Source organism: Notamacropus eugenii, chromosome 1 (assembly GCF_028372415.1).
Source record: "Notamacropus eugenii isolate mMacEug1 chromosome 1, mMacEug1.pri_v2, whole genome shotgun sequence".
NCBI lineage: Eukaryota > Metazoa > Chordata > Mammalia > Diprotodontia > Macropodidae > Notamacropus > Notamacropus eugenii.
Window position 1 is genome coordinate 56592397 of NC_092872.1, and position 19066 is coordinate 56611462.

General features: G+C 51.1%; 4 protein-coding genes across 16 annotated transcripts; 2 read left to right on the forward strand and 2 right to left on the reverse strand.

Moving 5' to 3' along the window:
* Positions 1-34: 34 nt before the first annotated feature.
* TNFRSF12A (TNF receptor superfamily member 12A) lies at positions 35-2770 on the forward strand. Its single transcript, XM_072603052.1, has 5 exons — positions 35-164; positions 977-1081; positions 1313-1447; positions 1536-1593; positions 1875-2770. The coding sequence occupies exons 1-4, from the start codon at positions 92-94 to the stop codon at positions 1589-1591; spliced, it is 369 nt and encodes a 122-aa protein (XP_072459153.1). The 5' UTR covers positions 35-91; the 3' UTR covers positions 1592-1593; positions 1875-2770.
* HCFC1R1 (host cell factor C1 regulator 1) lies at positions 2758-5753 on the reverse strand. 2 transcript variants are annotated; one of them, XM_072603042.1, is made up of 6 exons: positions 5573-5753; positions 5108-5216; positions 3962-4018; positions 3469-3606; positions 3318-3371; positions 2758-3235 (listed from the first exon to the last, which is right to left on the reverse strand). In XM_072603042.1, the coding sequence occupies exons 1-6, from the start codon at positions 5751-5753 to the stop codon at positions 3106-3108; spliced, it is 669 nt and encodes a 222-aa protein (XP_072459143.1). In that variant the 3' UTR covers positions 2758-3105. The 2 variants fall into 2 exon arrangements, with proteins under 2 accessions (XP_072459143.1, XP_072459133.1); XM_072603032.1 differs by lacking the exon at positions 5573-5753 and having other exon boundaries at positions 5108-5566.
* THOC6 (THO complex subunit 6) lies at positions 5385-19060 on the forward strand. Of its 11 annotated transcripts, none has more exons than XM_072602964.1 (13): positions 5385-5467; positions 6084-6199; positions 6309-6373; positions 6492-6595; positions 6707-6744; positions 6797-6872; positions 7026-7097; positions 7381-7483; positions 7628-7677; positions 8035-8097; positions 8218-8328; positions 8430-8564; positions 18554-19060. In XM_072602964.1, the coding sequence occupies exons 2-13, from the start codon at positions 6084-6086 to the stop codon at positions 19037-19039; spliced, it is 1419 nt and encodes a 472-aa protein (XP_072459065.1). In that variant the 5' UTR covers positions 5385-5467; the 3' UTR covers positions 19040-19060. The 11 variants fall into 11 exon arrangements, with proteins under 11 accessions (XP_072459065.1, XP_072459103.1, XP_072459083.1 ...); XM_072603002.1 differs by lacking the exon at positions 18554-19060 and adding an exon at positions 8660-8811; XM_072602982.1 differs by having other exon boundaries at positions 5386-5467; positions 6824-6872.
* On the reverse strand, positions 8864-18142 carry BICDL2 (BICD family like cargo adaptor 2). Of its 2 annotated transcripts, none has more exons than XM_072602933.1 (10): positions 18035-18142; positions 16054-16364; positions 13800-14015; positions 13440-13556; positions 13205-13351; positions 11004-11189; positions 10124-10273; positions 9838-9968; positions 9485-9605; positions 8864-9393 (listed from the first exon to the last, which is right to left on the reverse strand). In XM_072602933.1, exons 2-10 carry the CDS (start codon positions 16348-16350, stop codon positions 9235-9237), a joined length of 1524 nt encoding a protein of 507 aa, XP_072459034.1. In that variant the 5' UTR covers positions 16351-16364; positions 18035-18142; the 3' UTR covers positions 8864-9234. The 2 variants fall into 2 exon arrangements, with proteins under 2 accessions (XP_072459034.1, XP_072459023.1); XM_072602922.1 differs by lacking the exon at positions 18035-18142 and adding an exon at positions 17032-18009.
* Positions 19061-19066: the final 6 nt, after the last annotated feature.

Genomic DNA, 19066 nt, shown 5'->3' on the forward strand with positions numbered 1-19066 from the left:
ACTAGGACCGCCCCGGATAGGGTGGGCGGCGGGCGTGCCTCCCTGAATCCGCGTCCCGGCTCAGAACGGGACCGGCCTCGGGAGGTACACCATGGCTCTCGGACCGCTAGTAGTACTACTGGCGCTGACGGTGCTGAGATTGACTTGGGGGGAGCCAGCCTCAGGTAATGGGGTCTCCTGGCCAGGGGACACTGACACCTGTCCAGGAAGTGTCCAGGGGTGGGAGGGTACCCCAGGCTGTCCGCTTTGGGTGAAGGGGGAAAGTCAGGGTGGATGAGGATGACTCTGGGGCACGCCTCCCCCAGCGCACTTACGAAGCTGGGGTGCTGGAGGTGAAAGGAGACCCCCGGACTCTGCCCTACTTGACTGAGCGTGGGATGGAGGGGGCCACTCCACGTGGGCATCTCAGACCCGGACCGGTGAACACCCCGCCTCACAATGACTTCACGTCCCAGTAATGTGAGGGGGAGGGGTGAAAGGGGGGGTTTGTCGGCCCCGCTCCCGGGACTGAGTCACAGGCTGCTGGAAGGAGGGTGGGGGAAAGAAGAGTTGGACATCTCCTTTAACACCGCCGGCCCGCCCCCCCCCCCCCCCCCCGACCCAGTCTCCTTTCCCTTTCCCGTGCTGTCCACCTCTCCCCAAACTGTGGTGTCTCCGCAGAAGCCTTTCCACCGGGCTTTAAGGACCCAGGCATCCTGCTTCCTCAGCCCTTCCAAATCTAGCTCTTTCAGAACCCGAGAGTCCTGCCCCCTAGGCCTGCGGTCACCTGTCTGGAATGTCTGGGAGGGGGGGGGGGGGTTGGGGGCTCTGATGTCTGGCTGGTCTGACTCACCAGAAACTAGAGCTCTAGCCCTGACCTCAACCCCCGGAATAGCCCTGACCTCTCTCTCCTTACCGTCCCCCCCCACAACCATCCTGTGGAAGAGAGCGTAGGAGGTTCCTTCCCTCAACTTTCTCCCCTTCTTTTTCATCCCAGCACCCTCACCCTGTCCCCAGGGAAGTTCTTGGAGCCCAGACCTGGACAAGTGCATGGACTGTTCCTCCTGTCCAGCTCGACCCTACAGTGACTTTTGCCCTGGTTGTAAGTGAAAAGAGGCTGGAGACAGATCAATTTTTTGAGGGAGGGGAGCAGGACAAGGTTTGGGAGAAGGGTAATAACATTTAGGGTGTGTAGACCAGATTTTGGGCACAAGTAGGCTGGGGAACTAGGGTAGCTATTATTTTTTGGTGGGGGGAAGGTGGATATTTTGGAAGCTACTAGCAGAATTGTGGGCTTGGGACCTTCAGTGACTTTCTTCTTCCTTTCCCCCAGGCACCACAGCACCTCCACCCCCTTTTCCTCTGCTGTGGCCAGTCTTGGGGGGTACACTAGGACTGATGCTTATTTTAGGGGTCCTTTCTGGCCTTCTGGTCTGGAGACAGTGCCGGCGGAAAGAGAAGTTCACCAGTAAGTATACAACCTCCCTTGTCCCCTTCAGCTTTATAAATATTGTTACCTGAAAGGGTCCTAATATTCCCATCTACTTGACCTATAGCTCCCATTGAAGAGACAGGAGGAGAAGGGTGCCCAGGCACAGCTTTGATCCAGTAACGGTGAGCTCTTTTATCTTTACCAGCCTTGGCATTGACCCAAAGTCCAGCACACTTAACTCTACCTTAGCCTAGACTAACACTGCTACATAAAGCTCATTTCCTTTCCTGGGCCTTGGGTGGAGGGAAAGGATAAATGGGAATAGGATCTCTCTCTACCATGATTTAGCACCTACATTTTCTAATTCACTTGGGGACAGGGGTGGGAGGGGAAGCATAAGGTATATTTGCACAGAAATGTCCCTGCCCTCAAAAAGCTTATAATCTTACTTTCTTTCTGACAGATTTGGCCTGTTTCCAACTTTGTTTAATATTGAGGGGATCTGACCTTGGCGTTCCTGTTCTCCAATGAGACTCCCCTCTCACACATACATTCTTCTCGGACTCTACATTTCTCTTCATATACTCAGGAGAGAAGTAGGGACTCAAACCTGGGGTCTTATCCTAGGACTGCTCACTGGCTGAAGAATGCAATATTTGCACAACTGAGGGGTGGGGAGGGTGTTTCCCCTCCCCCAACAATTACACTGCCACCTCCCTCCCCTGGCAGCAGGAGGGGCTCTGAGCCAAGGAAATATGCCTTAAGTACAGGAGGACAGATAGAACACTCAGGACCTTGACTTCCAGTCCTCTGAAATGTGCTGGGACAAGGCAGCTGTATCTTGTTGGGGGGCAGGTACAGTGCTGTATCCCCCTAGAGTAGGGGCTGGTCCTCTAGGGGAGCTGGCCTGGGTTCTTCTCCCTTTGGCCAGCCCACAAGGTAGGGGAGATATTTATTTGGGGGAGCAGGGAGGGAGGGAGGGAATAGAACATATATAAATAAAAGTTATTTTGATTTCAAGTTTGATCCTTAACTTAATTTGAATGGAGAGGTAAGACTCCCATCTCCTCCTGAGGACATGAGTCTGAACTCAGTCTGCCTCTAACAGAGCTGGGCATCTCCATCCCCCTTTTTGGCCTGCTCCCCAACTGTTTCTCTAGCTGGAGCAGGGAAGAGTTTGTGTGAGTCAGCCGGGGGTGGGGGCGGGGCCCTGACTCACACATTCTCAATGTCTGGGCGGGTCTAGCCCTGACTCGCTTTCCAGGGAAGACTGAAAGGAACCCTGGCATCTCTCCCCTCGGGCCCCAACTCCCCAGACAGCCCCCTCCTCCAATAAAGCTACTTGCTTTTTATTGCCCACCAATCTTTATTTTGCTTTCACAAAGACCCCCTGTTAGGGCCACCACCCCATTCCCTAAGATGTTTCTTACCCTCTGTTTCTCACAGTGGACAGTCTGTGCTTGTTTCCTCCACCACCTCTTGAATGTGTGTGTGTATGTGTAACAGACCTATCTCAAACCTGAGGGTGCTCTTCTCTTTCTGTGTACAACATACGGGTTTCTAGACCCTCTTTGGTCTTTTGAGTCTATGGTTTCCAGAGAAGACCAGATTCTGCCCATTTTCTACTCATGGAGTTGAGGTTGGGGGCACTGAGAGGCTTGAGTTCCTGAGGGACAGGGGCAGTTGCTTGAAGTTCAGAGCTCCATTGCCTCTCCACTATGGGGGTTCTGGTATACCTGGGAGCCCCCCAGTCTCAGCAGCCGAAGGGTTTCTGGGATTTGATTTCCTGGATATTGCCAGAGGAGTAGCTCTGAGTGGGGATTCCTAGAAGCAAAAATTGCAGTCAGAGGGACTCAGTCCTGTTACAAGTCTTGGTACTTTCCCTTTCCCCTTCTCCAATACTTACAGGGCCAGCAGGAGGCTGGGGAAGAGGACCCCAAGATCCTCAGTTGAGTGAGGCCTGAGGGGGAGGAAAGAGATGAAGACGAGAGCTTGTTCAAAGTTAGCAGCTGAATATATGAGTGACACTGAAGAGATGTAATGCATAATGACATTACCTGGTCACAAGTGGGGCTGGAGTGCCCGTGGAGAAAGCTACTGAAGGACCACAGTAGGGGTAATCATTTTCCAGGCTGAGGTGGGAAAAATGGGAAACCATGTTCTCCTCAGACAGGAAATGCTTCTGGAGAGAATCCCTGGAAAAAGAAGTCAAGGAAATGGACTGGAAGAGAAGGCTTTCAGGAAGGATCACAGATTAAAAGCTAGAAGGCCCTGCAGATGTCATCTAGTTAATTTTGCAAAAGAGGAAACAAGAGTTCTACAGAGGTTAAGGGACTTAGGTTCTTTGATTCCAAATCTAGCACCTCTCATTGTACCATGCTGTCTCTTAGGCCTAGGGGGAGGTGGAGGGGAGTACTAGGAGGTGGGGGGTAGAACCTGGGGAGGAAAATTCTGGGCCTGGGGAGAGATGGTATTAGTAGGTTCCTAAGGATGGGAGTTCTGGTGAAGGGGGGGGAGTATGGGGTACCACTTCTTTTCCCCTAAACTCACTGATCCTCCTCCAGCAATTGACTGGTGCTCTGGGGCTGAATTCCTCCGGGAAGGGAGCTGTGGAAGAGAAAAAGTTAAAGCCTAAATCCTTTTTTCTTCTTCCCTGGAACAAACATATTAGGGTTCCTGGGCCTAAGACCTTTGCCCTTTAATACAGATATCTAAACTTTAGGTCTGGCTCTCCAATCCAGGCTACACCCCTCCCTCTCTTCCCTTCATTAACTGTATCACATGCCTCTTTCCTAGACCTGTATCACATAATCCAGGTACCCTGGCCCTTGCCTCCAACCCTATGCCCTATAACCCAGGCATGCTAGTCATGCAAGCATATCCTGCATTCTGTATCACAGGGATGCTGATGATCCGTCCTCAACTCTGTATCATCTAACCCTGGGGGTTAAGCCCCTCCAATCTCCAGTTCTGTATCCTATACATATGTGTGCTCATGGGTCTGTAAAATCCAGGTATCCTACTCTTTATTCCAATATACAACCCAGGCATACAGATCTTTCATCCCCAAATTTTGCCATGTAACTCGGGGCTCTAGTTCTGAGTTCTCCAATTCGGAGGTATCAAACCTGTGCTGCCTGAATCACCTTCAAATGTAATTGAGAAATATTTAACAACATAAAAATACAATAGGCCATAGATGATATTACATTTTAAAACCAGCAAGTGGCCCTCTGTTCGAGCTTGGGACGGGAGCCGGACATTGGAGGTACCGATCCTCAGCCTTAGAGATTATTTTTATAACACCAGGATCCTGATGCCCACTCTCTCCTGATACTCGGGGATACACAGTGCCAGCAATAGGGGCCGGGCTCTCAGTCCTCCCCAGGGTGCCCTTTAATCAGGATTACACCATCTCCTGTGTACTGGCCTCCAGGGCCCAGCTCTCTGTCCTGTGAGCTGCTATCTTGGCCCCTAATTTCTCTGCTCTATGGTTCATAACTGGCATCTGTGCCCAGGACGTCGAGCACTCTCCCCCTCTGCAGTGCCAATCTCCTGCTGAGCTATACACGCTGCAGGCGGCCCTGGTCCCCCGTGGACAGCTCTGTGCCCTGCTGCCCCTGGGCCCCCACCTCTGCCCCCCTAACCCAGGCATCCGGGGTGTCCGGGATCCCGCCTGCCCCCAGGGCCACACACCAGACATCCAGGGTCCGGTCTGGCCCCTGTGCTTCCCTGGGGTCTTTCTGGGCCCCAGCTGGACGGCCCAGCTCCATGGGCGGCTGAAGGATCAGAGAGCTCCGGGGACCTGCGGGTAAGAGAGGCTCAGATCCCGCTGCCCCGGAGCGGGGGCATAGGGAGCCTCCAGACTCCCACGGCTGGGCCCCCGGCGGGCGGGTCTGCACCTCCGCGGGGCGGGGACACAGTGCAGAGGAAGGCGGGCCCCACGGGATACCGGTGGTTAGGCGGTCGCTACTACGCAAGCGCGCAGTGCTGCCGGGCCAAGCGCGCGAGGGCGGAGGCTTCGCGCAGGCGCGGAGAGCGGCGTGCGTCGGGACGGTGGGTCCGAGCCCGGCGGGCGAGAGGGGCCAGTCGTGCGCGCGCACGGCGAGGAGTTGGGCGTGGGGCATTGCGGGGCCCGCTGCGGGCCTGGGGAGCACTCACCGCAGTGGGCCCGGGGCTCGCGAGGTCTTACGGAAGCCGGGGGCTCCATCCACGCCCGTCGTGGGGGGGAGGGGAGGGCGTGAGGGCGGAGCTGCGCCTCGCGCCTTCGGATTACGTCACTCGTCGGCGTCGAAGGCCCTTCTGGGAGCTGTAGTCCCACCCCGAGGGGGTGGGGCACCATTCGCTCCAACGTCTTCCCGTGGGAGGGGTCTCGCCGGCATGGTGGGGTGCGGGCCGGCGTCCAGGCCGCGGAAACAGGCCAAACAAAAATGGCAGCCAGAGGGAAGGAGATTAGATGTCAGGAAAAACTTCCTGACTCGGAGGGATATGAGTTGTGGTGTAAATCAAAAACCTGCCTCCCTGGGAATGCCGCTTCCTGCGTCCCTAACTGCCCTCCTGGGGTGGGGGTGGGGGTGGGGTCACTGGGCAGGGGTCCCTGGGGGGGGTAGCGGTTGGCCCGGCTCCGGGGGGCTCAGGTTCTGGGGTGACGTCAGTGTCTGCTGCTCCGCAGATGGAGGTCCAGCGGGCCTTGGAGCGGCTGCACATGACCATCTTCTCCCAGAGCGTTTCCCCCTGTGGCAAGTTCTTGGCGGCCGGGAACAACTACGGGCAGATTGCCGTCTTCAGGTACGGGGGGACCCCCACCCGAGTAAAGTGGGGCGGCCCCGGCCTGGACCTCACCGCCGCCCCTCAGGGGCTTCCGTTCTGCGATGCTGAGTCTTCTCTCCCCCTTCAGTTTGTCAGCCGCCTTGAGCTCGGAGGCCAAAGAGGAGAGTAAGAAGCCGGTGGTGACCTTTGCAGGTGGGTGAGGTCATGGGGCCGCCTGGATTGGGGAGCAGGAGTTAGGGGGCCGTGGGGAGTGGGGGAGGGGCAGAATGCGGGAATCAGCATTCGTCTGGGGCCGCACGTTTTCTTTCAGCCCACGATGGCCCCGTGTACAGCCTGGTCTCCACAGACCGACACCTGCTCAGCGCAGGGGATGGTGAGGTGAAAGCCTGGCTTTGGGGGGAGATCGTAAAGAAGGTGAGTGGGGACTATGGAGAGGGAAAGAGTGCCTCCTGGGAGGGCTGAGGAGCAGGATGCTTCGTGCCAGGCAGGGAGTCTGGATATCTCTTTGTGCTCTCTCCTCCAAAGGGCTGTAAGGAAGTGTGGAGCCGTCACCCCCCATACAGGTGAGCAGGCTCGTTGGGTTGGGGCCCTGCTAGTACTGTTTCCTCCTCTCAGGCTGACCCCATTTGCCCTTCTAAACAGGAGCAGCTTGGAAGTTCCTGAAATCAATGCTTTGCTGCTTAACCCTAAGGTAGGATTCTCTTTCAGCCAGCTTTCAACCTAGCCTGCTCTGGGCTCTTTTCTGACCTGTGTCCCTTTGTCCAAACCGTGCTCCTGACTTGATTTCAGTCCCTTCTGTCTCCCTGTACTGTCTGACATCTTCCTTGTTTTCGTTCCCCTACAGGAAAATTCTCTCCTCTTGGCAGGAGGTGACTGCCAGCTTCATACTATGGATCTAGAGACAGGGACATTCACAGTGAGTTGGGGCTAGGGTGCCTGGTCAGGTATGGAGAAGGACCAAAGTTGTGGACATGGAAAATAGGTGGATAATTTCTGTATATCTGCCTGGGCAAATTCCTAGGAAACCAAGTCCATGCTGTTGTAATGCTACTCTGTCTTGCCTTTTTACCACTTCTCCCTTCTCCATTGCCACCCATGTTTGTCAGACATTTTGAGGCATATACCCTTGCCCTCTGAGGTGGAAGGAGACAGCTTTTAGGATAAGTCTGAGCTGACTCATCTTTACTATCTTTGCCTAGCGTGCACTTCGAGGTCACACTGATTACATTCATTGCTTGGCTCTTCGGGAAAGGAGTCCTGAAGTGCTTTCTGGGAGTGAGGATGGCACTGTTCGTCTCTGGGGTAAGGGAACGGTTGTCTGGAGGGTTGGGACTACAGATAGAAGAATTTGGCAGGGAGGGATATGGAGGGCTGGGGTCAGGAGGAACAAAAAGTATAAGAAAGAAATAAGACATATCCTAAGGTTCTCACTGTGTCTCTTCTCAGATCTTCGTACAGGTGAGGAGGTTCAGATCATTGAAGTTTACAAGCATGAGGTGAGGCTTTCACTGTTCTGTCTGTCCCTCCCCCCTTTCCTTAAAAAGGGGGTTAGCTAGATTAGCTAAGTGATAAAGTAGATGGAATGCTGGAATCAGGAAGATTTGAGTTCAAATTTGGCCTCAGACACGTATTAGCTTTATAACCCTGAGCAAGTCACCTAGTCTTTGTTTCCCTCGTGTCCTCAACTGTGAAATGGAGGTGACGATAGTAGCACCTACCTCCCAGGGTGGTTGCAAGGATCAAATGAGATAATATTTGCAAATTGCTTAGTACAGTGCCTGGCATATAGTAAGCACTTAATAAATACTTCTTCCCTCCTCTCTCACCTCCCTTTCCCTGTTCTTCCTTTCCAGGAGTGTGCTCGACCCCAGAATGGGAAGTGGATTGGATGTTTAGCAACTGACTCAGATTGGATGGTGAGCAGCTAGGCGCTTTGGGAAAAAGAATTTGTGCTCAAGTTAAATACTCTGCAGGGTTGGAAGTAAGCAGGGGAACTACAATTAGAGATGGGTGATGATGGACACCATTCTCTCCAGGTATGTGGAGGTGGCCCTGCTCTTACTCTTTGGCACCTTCGATCTGCCACGCCCACCACAGTGTTTCCACTTAGGGCCCCACAGAAGCATGTCACCTTCTACCAAGACCTGGTGAGCTTTCTTCCTTTGTTCTTGCCCAGCTGGCACTTGATCCCTTTGTCTTCAGGCTTTTGTTTGCTAAGTTTAGGTTTCCCATCATTTCTTCTCCTCAGATCCTCTCAGCAGGGCAAGGACCCTGTGTGAATCAGTGGCAGCTGAGTGGAGAGCTGAAGGCACAGGTACCTGGCTCCTCTCCCAGCCTGCTTAGTCTCAGCCTCAACCAGCAGCCTGCTGCACCAGAATGCAAGGTAAGATCCCATAAGTCTCGGAGGAGGAGGGATCTGGGAGGCCATGGGGGAACTTCAGGTATCTGGTCCTTATTATATGCCTTCCTCTCCCCCAGGTTCTGACAGCTGCAGGAAATAGCTGTAGGGTTGATGTCTTCACTAACCTTGGATACCGAGCTTTCTCCCTTTCTTTCTCCTGACCCTCCTCTCCAGTCTTCCCCTTCCCACTTGTTAGAATCTACTTTGTTAATAAAAAAAAAAAAAGGAAGCCATTTAGTCCAGTTTGGTGAACTTTTCCATCCACACAGTCTCTCAGAATCTAAAGCCCAAGATTTCATATCCATTTATATATTACTCTGTTAGATCTTGTTACATAAATACCCTCTGTAGACTCCCCCCAGCCCTGACTAGGGCAAGTTTATTGTGGTTTAGAAAAGATAAGCCTATGAATATGCAAAATAGACATTTCTGAAAGCTCTTTTGGAGGGAGGGAGGTTTGGCCTTCCAAGTCCTGCCTTGATTTGGAAGCCTTTTCTGTCCCCACTTCTGCTGCTTCAGGATTTAGAGTCTTAACTACCTTTTGCCAACCCATATCCCCATATCATTGGCTCCCTTTAGCCCTAGCACCCTGAACCTTTTCCAGAAAAGTCACCTCCAGGCCACCAATCGCATATGCAGTCCAAGCACCCCCTCAGGTCCTTTTGAAAAGGTTGGTGAAGAAGCTACCAGCCCCTGTCCCTCTTCCCAAGGAGAATTTTGTAGCATCATTGTGGGGGACTGCTGGCTGGGAATTAAGCTCCTTTAGTCGCTGAGAATGAAGCTGCTGTCCAATTACTACCTGCATATCATCCTGGATGAAGAAGAGTAGGAAAGGGGTCAGATGGGGGAGGACTAACAGATTTACCACCCCCCATCCCCCAGCAGGGCTCTGTCCCTCTTACCTGCCAGGCCTCCAATTCCTGAGACAATGCCACCTTCTGGTGGATGGTTCGGAGCAGTTCCCGTGAAAGAGAGTCCCTTTCCAGGGAGACCCGGGTCAGTTCCAAGGAGAGGGCCAAAGACCTAGGTGGGAAATAGATGGGGAATCACACAGAGCTCTCCCTATTTGGTTCTGGATAAAAACAGACAGAAAAGGGTGTGGCAGCTATGGGAACAAAGTGAAGGTTTGGGGAGCAAAATTCTACAGTCAGTTTATTGACATGTAGGACTAGAACCTAGGGTTTCTGACCGAGTTTGGGGTCTTTCTGACACCAAGCTATCATGAGAGCAGAGGCAAAAGGACGGGTGGACTTACTTGTTCACAGCTTCATCCCGGTCAGAGAATGCCTTATTCAGTGCTGACTCGGGGTCTTTGTCTTCCCTCAGCTCCTTTTGTCTCTGCAGTTCTTCTCGGAGGGACTGCAACTCTTCCACTCGCAAAGACAACTGGGGGAGAGGGCAGGAGAGATAATGTTCCAGAACCCACAGCTGATTGTATGCTGAGATCTAGGTGGTTCTCATTCTGATCCTCAAAGATTGTCTGGTCTTCTCACTTCCTCGTATTCCCCAGCATTCTGAGCCCTGAGCCTAATTCAGCTCACCTCATTTTGTAGCCGTTCCATTTCCACCTCCTTCTCTTCCAGCATTTCTCTAGGACTCATGGAGGCCCTCTTCCTAGGTGGCTCCAAGCCCTCTTCTAGAGGAGACTGGGTTTCTGATGAATTGTGGAGGAGATTGGGGTTGTGGATCCCCTAAGAACCAAGAAAAAAGAATGGCCCTGGGCCTAAGAAAGGCAGCTAGCTCAGCCTCTCTGGGCCCATGAGCTTTTCTTCTTTTAGGCTAGCTGATTTTTCATTAGTCTACCAGAACCTCTAGTAAGAAAGAGAAGATTAATTTTCTTTATCGGGGTAGGGTCCTTGACTAAAGTGAGATCTGGATTATTGCCAAAAATCTTGAAAGAACCACTTCTAGTAGTATGCCCCTCCTCAAAGAGGCGACTGATTCTAGAAGAGAAATATGAGCATTAACTGAATGGGGCAGCTGGGTGGGCACCTAGGGCAACTAAGTGGCTCAGTGAGTAGAGTGTCAGGCCTGGAGTCAGACTCATCCTCCTGAGTTGAAATCTTACCTCAAATACTTACTAGCTGTGTGACCCTAGGCAAGTCATTTAACCCTGTTTGCCTCAGTTTCCTCATCTTTAAAATGAACTGGAGAAGGAAATGGCAAACCACTCCATTATCTTTGCCAGGAAACCCCAAAAAGGGTCATGAGGAGTCAGACACAACTGAAGTGACTGAATAACAGTGAATGTAGCCTGCAGTTTCAGAGGGCTAGGCATAGATAAAGTGAGTCCTCAATACCTAATTCAGTAAGATCCTACCCCAAACCAGTTCAGTGGTACTGGTTTCTCTTCAGTATTAATTGTTCCTACCTTGTGGTCTGGGGAATTGTTACAAGGGGTAAGTCCTGATCAGAGCTTACCTGGGGTGCCACTGGAAGTTGGGGGTCTACTTCCTCATCTAGGCTGTGGGCAATCTCAGATTGCAGGGAAGCCCCAGAGACTTCCGAATCCTGGAGCCGGGATTCCTCCTCAAGTTCAGAGACCTGGTGCTGGAGACGTCTGAGTGATGCAAGTGCTTCCCTGGCTTCTGAGCGGGCTCGTTCTAGCTGATGACAGAGCAAAGGGACTATTCAGCCCTTCAGCAACCAAGTCTTAATTGTTTTAGCATCTTTCCCCAAAATCTAGCATAGGGTCCTACCCAGTCCTTTTACACTTGCCCAATTGTTTCACTAGATCACTCATTCTAGTAGCTTTTCCAAACCTTTTGAAAGTACTTCCTTCCCCCTCCCTCCCCCAGCTGAGAATCTTACATCATGTTTCCTACCTCAGACACTAGCTGTGTGACCTTGAGCACATCACCTCTCTAAGGTTATACCTGATCACAGTTACTGTGTCTAATGGCCCTTTTTTCTGTCCACATTCTTCTTAACTTCTGCAGCCTTTGACATTCATGACCACTATCTTGTCTTTGGTATTATTTACTCTCTAGGTGACACTATTATCTCCTGGTTCTCCTCCTACCTATTTGTTCCATCTCTGTCTCCTTTGCTGGATCTTAATACAGTTGCCTACAAACTGTGGGCATTCCCCAAGGCTCTGCCCTAGGTCCTCTTTTCTTTTCCCCCTATACTTGTTTGTTTGATGATCTTGGCTTCTGTGGATTATTGTCTTTCCTCAGATCATTCTCAGATCTAGTTATCCATGCATCCCTCACTTCTCTCCTGAGCTCCAGTCTTGCATCTCCAACTGTCTTATTGGATATCAAACTGGATGTCCCAAAGCCATGCTAGATTCACCATGTCGAAAACTGAAGTCATAATCTTCCCCTCTCCCCAACTCTTCCTGCTTCTGAACATCTTTTTACTGCTGAGGGCACCATAATCCTCCCAGTGAGGCAAGCTCCCAATGCAGGTGTCATCTTGGACTTGTCTCCCTTTCTCAGACCCCATATTCACTCTATTGCCAAGTCAAAATCTCTCTCATATACCCATTTCTGATGTCTGGACCTTTGCTGCTTAGGCTTCCTCCCTCAAGCTTTTTTCTCCACTCCAGTCCATGCTTCACTTTGGTATCAAAGTAATCTTTCTGAAGCATAGGTCTGACCATGCAGGTTATGACACGCTTCACCAGTAAACTCCAGTGACTCCCTATCACTTGCGGGATCAAATACAAATTCTCTTTTTAGCTTTCAGAACCTTTTATAGCCTGGCCCTTTGCTACATTTCCAGGATTCTTGAACCTCATTACGCTTCATGGACTCTCCGATCTGGTGAGGCTGGCCTCCTTGCTGCTTTTCACAGGAGACTTCATTCACTGGGTATTTGCTATGCCTGGAATTGTCTTTATGCCTCCCAGCTTTCCTGACTTCCTCCCTCCTTCCCCCACCCTTCTACAAGAAGCCTTTCCCAATACTCCTTAACACTGGTACCTTCCCTAGGTTATTTCTGATCCTGTATATTTCTTGTTTGTCCACAGTTGTTTGCATATTGTTTCCCACCTTAGCCTGTTAGCTCCATGAGGGCAAACACTGTTTTTGCCTTTCTGTGCAACCCCAGCACTTAGCATAATGCCTGGCACAAATCAGGCCTTAATGAATCCTTGTGGACTACACATAATAGGTGGTTGAATGACTAAAGTACATTCAGCCTCTTCCTTCTCATTGGCCCAGAAGTGGGGATGTTAGTCCACCAGGTGGCACCAAAAGCACCATGGACAGATGCGCAAAGAAAGTGAATGACTGCAGGATCCTGGGCTCACGATGTAGGCTGATATTGTGGCGCGTTGGGATTCTGCTCTCAGATTCCTGTTCTCATCAAGACTCCCTTCCTTTGGAGGAGGGCAGGTACAAAGGATGTGAAGTTAGGTTTCTTGCCCTGGTTCTTAGGCTGGATGTGCCTTGGGAAATCTCTGGGCCTCAATTTCCTTATATGTTATATCCATCAGTGACCCAATGCCTTGTCTTCTCATTGGCAGTAGTAAACAACATCAGGGGCTGGCAGTGCACTGCACAGAGGGGCTGGCATGCCACTCACCCCACTCCATCACTGCAGACTTTGTTCTCGTCCCAGGCCCTGGGTGTCCTGCCCTGCCCCCCCTCCCCATGCCAGCTCTGACCCATCACCTCTAGGCTGTGTTCCCTTCTCTCCCTTCTGAGCAGCAACAGCTCTTCATGCAGGGCTTGGACTCGGTGCTGACCCTGGTCTGCCTCCTCCTGCAGGCTCTTGATCTGCCCTTCCAGGTCCTGTCTCCGACTCTGGAGCATCTGGTTCTGGGGAGGAGCCAGAGAGCTGGTGTGGAGATGGAAGGGCTTCAGGACTCCCTCTCCCCCAGCTGCATGGTCAGGCCTAGCTCCTTACCTCTCCCTGAATGCTTTCCAGTCTGGCCCTCATTTCGGTCCCCACCAGCAGCTGGGCCTGGTACTCTCCTCGAAGGGCACTCAGTTCCTTTTGCAGTTCTTGCTCTGTGTGGGAGGCCTGATACATATGTGGTTAGGATTGGGGGAGAAGGCAGGGAGAGGAAGGAGGTGAATTCATTCAACTCTTCATGCATTTTTCCCAGGACCCAGTCATCCAGCTTCTCTCCTTCAGAGACCCAAGCATCTAGGCCCCCAGCCTCCTCTCTGGTAACCCAGGAATCTGGCACCCCACAGTTCTGGTTCCTGTTCCCCTCCCAGGATCCAAATGTCCAGCCTGCTAGCCCCATCCCCTTAGATTAACCTGTGCCAGCTGCTCACTGAGCCTGAGGTTCTGCTCACTGAGTTCTGTAAGTGCTTGGACTCGTTGGCGCCCACTGCTCTGCTGCTCTGAACGGCGTTCCCCAAGTTCAGCTCGAAGTGCAGCCACATCGACCTCCAGCTCCCCTGCCCGAGCCTCCCACTCGGCTCCACGGGCAGCCAGCCCCTGGCGAAGCTCATGGTTCTGCTGTTGTAGCCGCTGAGACACCAAAGCAGAGAGAGAAAAAGTGAAAATGGGGAGACAGAGACAGATAGATGGCTTAGCTAAGACTCAGGATCCTGGGACTTTGTGGGGGGCTGGGAAAGGGGAAAGGAGGCAGTGGCCTTCACCTGCTGCTTCTGCTTGGGCTTTTTACTCTTGGTTCGGAGCCTCCTCCTGCGCCGCCTCAATCCCCCTGAGCTCATACCCCTGCCCATTGCATCTAACCCCTGTCCTTCTAGTCTCCCTTGGTCTTTGGTTCCCCTCTCCCAGCTTCTTTGGCTCCTTCTAATTACTCCTTTGCCCCCGCCCCACCCTATACCCCACGCCTCAGTCTCTCCTCCAAACCTGTCTGACTGGTGGGGGGACGCTCTCTGCCCCACCCAGACTCCTTGTGGGTTGATCTGGGAAAGGAAGAAGGGAACCTGTATACCTTTGTGCTGTTTGAAGGGGGAAAGGTGGAGCCTGGGGCTGCTTGGTCTGCTCCCATCTGCCTGTGAACTCCCAGGGCACTACTAGTCTGATCTTCTTCAAGGAGTCACAAATCATCATCATCAAAAGTGGATAGGACCTTGAAGACCAGGTCCAACTCCCCATTTTACAGAGGGGGAAACTGAGGCTTAGAGAGGAAATGACTCACCCACAGTAACAGCAAGTTAGTAGCAAGCTAGAGCTAGAACCAGATCTCTTGCCCTCAGACTTGATCAGTTCCCACCACACCAGGCTAGTAATCTTGCTTCTTACTTTTTTTTTTAACATATATTTTTAAAGTTTGGAGTTCCAAATTCTTTCTATCCTTCTCCTATCCAAGATGGCAAGCAATCTTGTTTCTTGAAACCTAGGCTCCTTACCACCCCTTCCCTTTCACCCCTCAAATTAGAGGGCAACACAGGGCTAAGCTCACATCTAGTCTAACTAAACAAATTCTGTCTAGGCAGAGCTCAGGTATGAGTTGTGGAGAAATGATCCCTATGGGATTTATATTGTCTAAAATCTTAGAATTAGATGCAGGAGTGTACTGTTAAGTATTTAACAACTGGCTCTCTGGGGGAAAATTAATATGTATGCACCACACACTTTTCAGCTTACCTTGAATTATTAACATTTTCACCATCACAAATCTAGACAATCAATAAAATAAACTAAGCCCTGATGAGTAGCTTTTGTAAATATCCAAGGTATAAATGCTTACAATGAAAATTTAACAGTCAGGTCCTAGGAGCAGACTTTATAGCACACCTCTGCCTAGAAGGGACCTTAAGGACCATATGTGTGGTTCTGTCATGCCTCCCTCATTTTCTAGATGCAGACAAAAGGAGAACAGTCACGCAGCCAGTTAGGGCCAGAGCTGCTTCTTAGAATCTGTTCAATGTTCTACTACACCATTCTGGTTTTGGAGGGGTTAGGGGGCAGGGACAATTGGTAAATAAGCATTTATGGAGTGACTCCTATGAGCCAGGCACTAGGCTAAATGCTGGTGATACAGAGAAAGGTAAAAAACACAGTCCCTGAAATCAAGGAACTTACAATCTAAAAAGAAAAACAGCATACCAGCGATTACATGCAAACAAGATGCACGCAGGAGAAACTGGAAATGCTCAACAGAGGGAAGGCGCAGTGGAAGGACTTAGGAGGGACTGCGGAAAGGTTCCTGTAGAAGGTGAGATTTTAATTGGGACTTGGAGGAAGCCAGGAGGCAGAAATTAAGGGCATTCCAGATGGCCAATCTAGAGGTAGAAAGGGAGGTATGTGTGTGTCTGTGGAGGAGTGAGAAACTTACCACATATTGGAGAGAGTTTAGAATTATGGAATACTGAAGTTTATAGCAAGGAGTGATCTTAGAAAACATTAGTCCAATCCCTTTCTCCATTTTACAGATGGGTGACCGGATCTTCAGTGAAGGACAGTGACTACCAGGGTCATATGAGGCAGGGCCAGGCCTAGGGGCAAGTCATCTGCTTCCTAGCAAAGGATCCCTACGTACCTGGATGGGCTCTTTGCTGGGGCGGGGGGAGGGATGGGCATCAATCATACTTACTTCCTCCCGTTCAGCATGTTGAGCCTTGAGAACTTCCAAGCTTCTGCTTAGCTCCTCATTCCGTTCTAAAAGCATCTTGCCCAGCTCAGCTGCCAGTAGTAAGTCCTTCTCCTTTCGCTGAAGCAGCACAGCCAGGTCCTCAGGCTCATCCTCTGGCTTTTCATCCCCAGGCCCTGGCCCCCCCAAGAAGGAATCTCGCCTCTCCAGCACAAAGGGGAAGAAGCCATCATCCCCACTTGGGGAGGTACTTCCTGAGAGCAGCCCCGAAGGGAACTGGGGACTACTGGGGGAGTTCATGCTTCCCCAAGCATCTACAGGGAGGAAGGGAGAGGCCAGCTAGAGAAAGAGGCTAATGAGAGCTCTCCCAGCCTCTAGGTGACTACCTCAGAACCTAGGTATCCTGGTCCCCAGATTACTGTCCTACTTAAGACATGGGCATGCTCATCCCCAATTTCCTCCACTCCCAGTAATGTCTAGCTCAACTCTAGAACCAGTGTCCTAGCTCCCAGTTTTCAACTCTTCCCTCTCCTTGGTCCCAGACATCCTGGTCCCCAACTCTTTCCATTCAGGCATTCTGGCTTCTCAGCTCCTGACCCACCTGCTTCCTGATTCCTAGCATTCCTTCCCTCACTCCTTTCTCTGAACCCTCAAGTTATCCCAAGGTCAAACCCCAGAACCACCCTCAACATAGTGGAAACTTTCCATCCCAGACTTCCTTCCTTTCTAATTCTGTAGTCAAATAATCCTTGTGCTATAAAAGGTTAATGATATGTATGTTTGCCTAGTTCCCGTTACTGACCCAAAGGGTAACTGAGGCATGGAGGGAACCAAATAACATCTATCACTGTGAAAGCTTCCTAGTGCCCAAGCATTGAGTCAATCCCAGTTTTTAGGATCTTCCTTCTGTGGACTTAACTGTCCTCATTGTTCCAGCCCTGCTTTGTTTGAGGCTGCATACGTCCCCCAGCCCTCTCTTACCTCTTGGACCTACATGTCCTGATCCCTTCAGCTCTGCTTGATCCCAAGATTCAAGTACTCTGTTCCACACACTCCCCAAGCCCATTCTCTCCCAGGAACAAGCATTCTGCTCTCTAGCCCTCTTCTAGGACCCAGATATCCTAGCCACCTTAGACTGCTTTCCCATTCCAGCATTCAATTGTCTTCACCCCTAGTTTTCCTTCCCTTTTCTATCTCCCAGGATCTAGGCATCTGGACTCCTAGACCTGTTTTCTCCCTTTACTTAACTCCTAAGCAGGCTAACTGGTTGTGTTGGGCTATGGCTCTCGGTTTCTGTTTACTTCCTGGGCCCCACCCCTGGAGACCATATCTTGAACCTGTTCTTGGCTTCCAGTTCCCAGATCCTACCTCCCCCACCTTTCACCTTCTTCCCTTATTCTTTATGCCCTTGCTCCCAGTTTCCCCTTTGGTAAGGAATAGAGGGGATAGGAAGGGATAGCACCCTCTATGAGACCCCTTCCCTCCTTCCCTCCCAAGATATATCTCTTGACCTCTCCTCTTCCTTAATCTTGGACCTGTCAGCCCAGTTTATTCTGCCTTTCCTACCTCTCAGGTCCTAGAACCATAAACCCTGCTTCCAAAGTGCTCACCCTGCCCCAGAGTTCCCCAGAAAAGATATTGTGGTCTCAGTCCCTGCTCCTGCTACCACTGACCAGGTTCTCCTGAAGCATCCTTTCCAGCAGGCTCCCCTACCCTCCGAGAACATGGGAGTCTAAGCCTTCAGGATCAATCTTCTCCCCCGAATTCAAGGCTCCTTGCCCTTGTTCTCTGACTTTCCCAGACCTTGAAACCTTGGCTGTTAGGCTTAGTCTGCCTTCTGGAACCAGGATACCTGGCCCTTTCAGTCTCTTTCTCCCAGAGCTAATTCTCTTCCATTAACACAGGTGTCTGGGTTCCTAGCCTCAGCCTCCCTCTACAGACATGACCCATGTAGTCAGTTCCATAGTCCCATCCATAGTCCCACCTGTATCGCTGGGAGGGTGGGGGGTGAGGCCCCCTATTGGACCTGGCTTCCCATTCTCAGATCTCTCTCGGTCTCTCTCCTGGCCTCCGTCACTTCTCTTCCGGGGGGTGGGGCCAGGTATACTGGAACACAGGTGAGAGGGGTGGTGGCCTTGGGAGGAGCTGGGTGGCCCTCTTGTGGTTCAGTTCAATGCAAACATCTTCAGACTTAAAGTCAGTCCCACAGACCCCAAAGCGTCTGGACATAACCATGGTCTCAGGCTGTGGGGAGGCTTTGGCAGACAATTCCCATTTAATCATTAATGCCCCTACGTGCTCAGCCCGAAGCAAGTCAGAAGCGCATCCCTGCTCTTGGGGGAGAAGGTGCTCATCTTCTTTCAAATAATTAAATATCAATAGAGTTCAATGATTAGGTACCAAGTGACCATAAAAATGATTTCCAAAGTCTATCTACTTTGAGTAGTCTCTGCAGATAATTCCCAGATTTAAGCCTCTAACCCTCATCTTTCCCTAAATACAGACCTATATGTTTACTGGATGTCTACACCTGGAATTCACATTACTGAAGTCCTTGCTTGAGCTGAACTGCCAAGTATTCAAACTATGCTTCAGAGAGCACAACTCCGATGGGCTGGCCTCATTGTTCGAATGCAAAATGTACACTTGCCAAAAAGACTATTTTATGGAGAACTCACATGGGGCAGGCGATCACATGGTGGTCATAAGAAGTGATACAAGGACACTCTCAAGGTTTCTCTCAAGATCTTTGGATTTGACTGTGCAACATGGGAGACACTGGCACAGGACTGCTCAGCATGGTGTGCCCACATCAGAAAGGGTGCTGTGCTCTATGAGCAAAGGAGAATTGAGACAGCACAAAGTAAAATGTAGGATGCGCAAATTTGGAGTATCCAACCCAAAAATTCACATGGACTATCTGTGCCCAACCTGTGGTAGAGCATTCCAAGCTCATATTGGTCTGATCAGCCACAGTTGGACACACTAAAATTTTACTTTGTTGTGGTGATGTCAT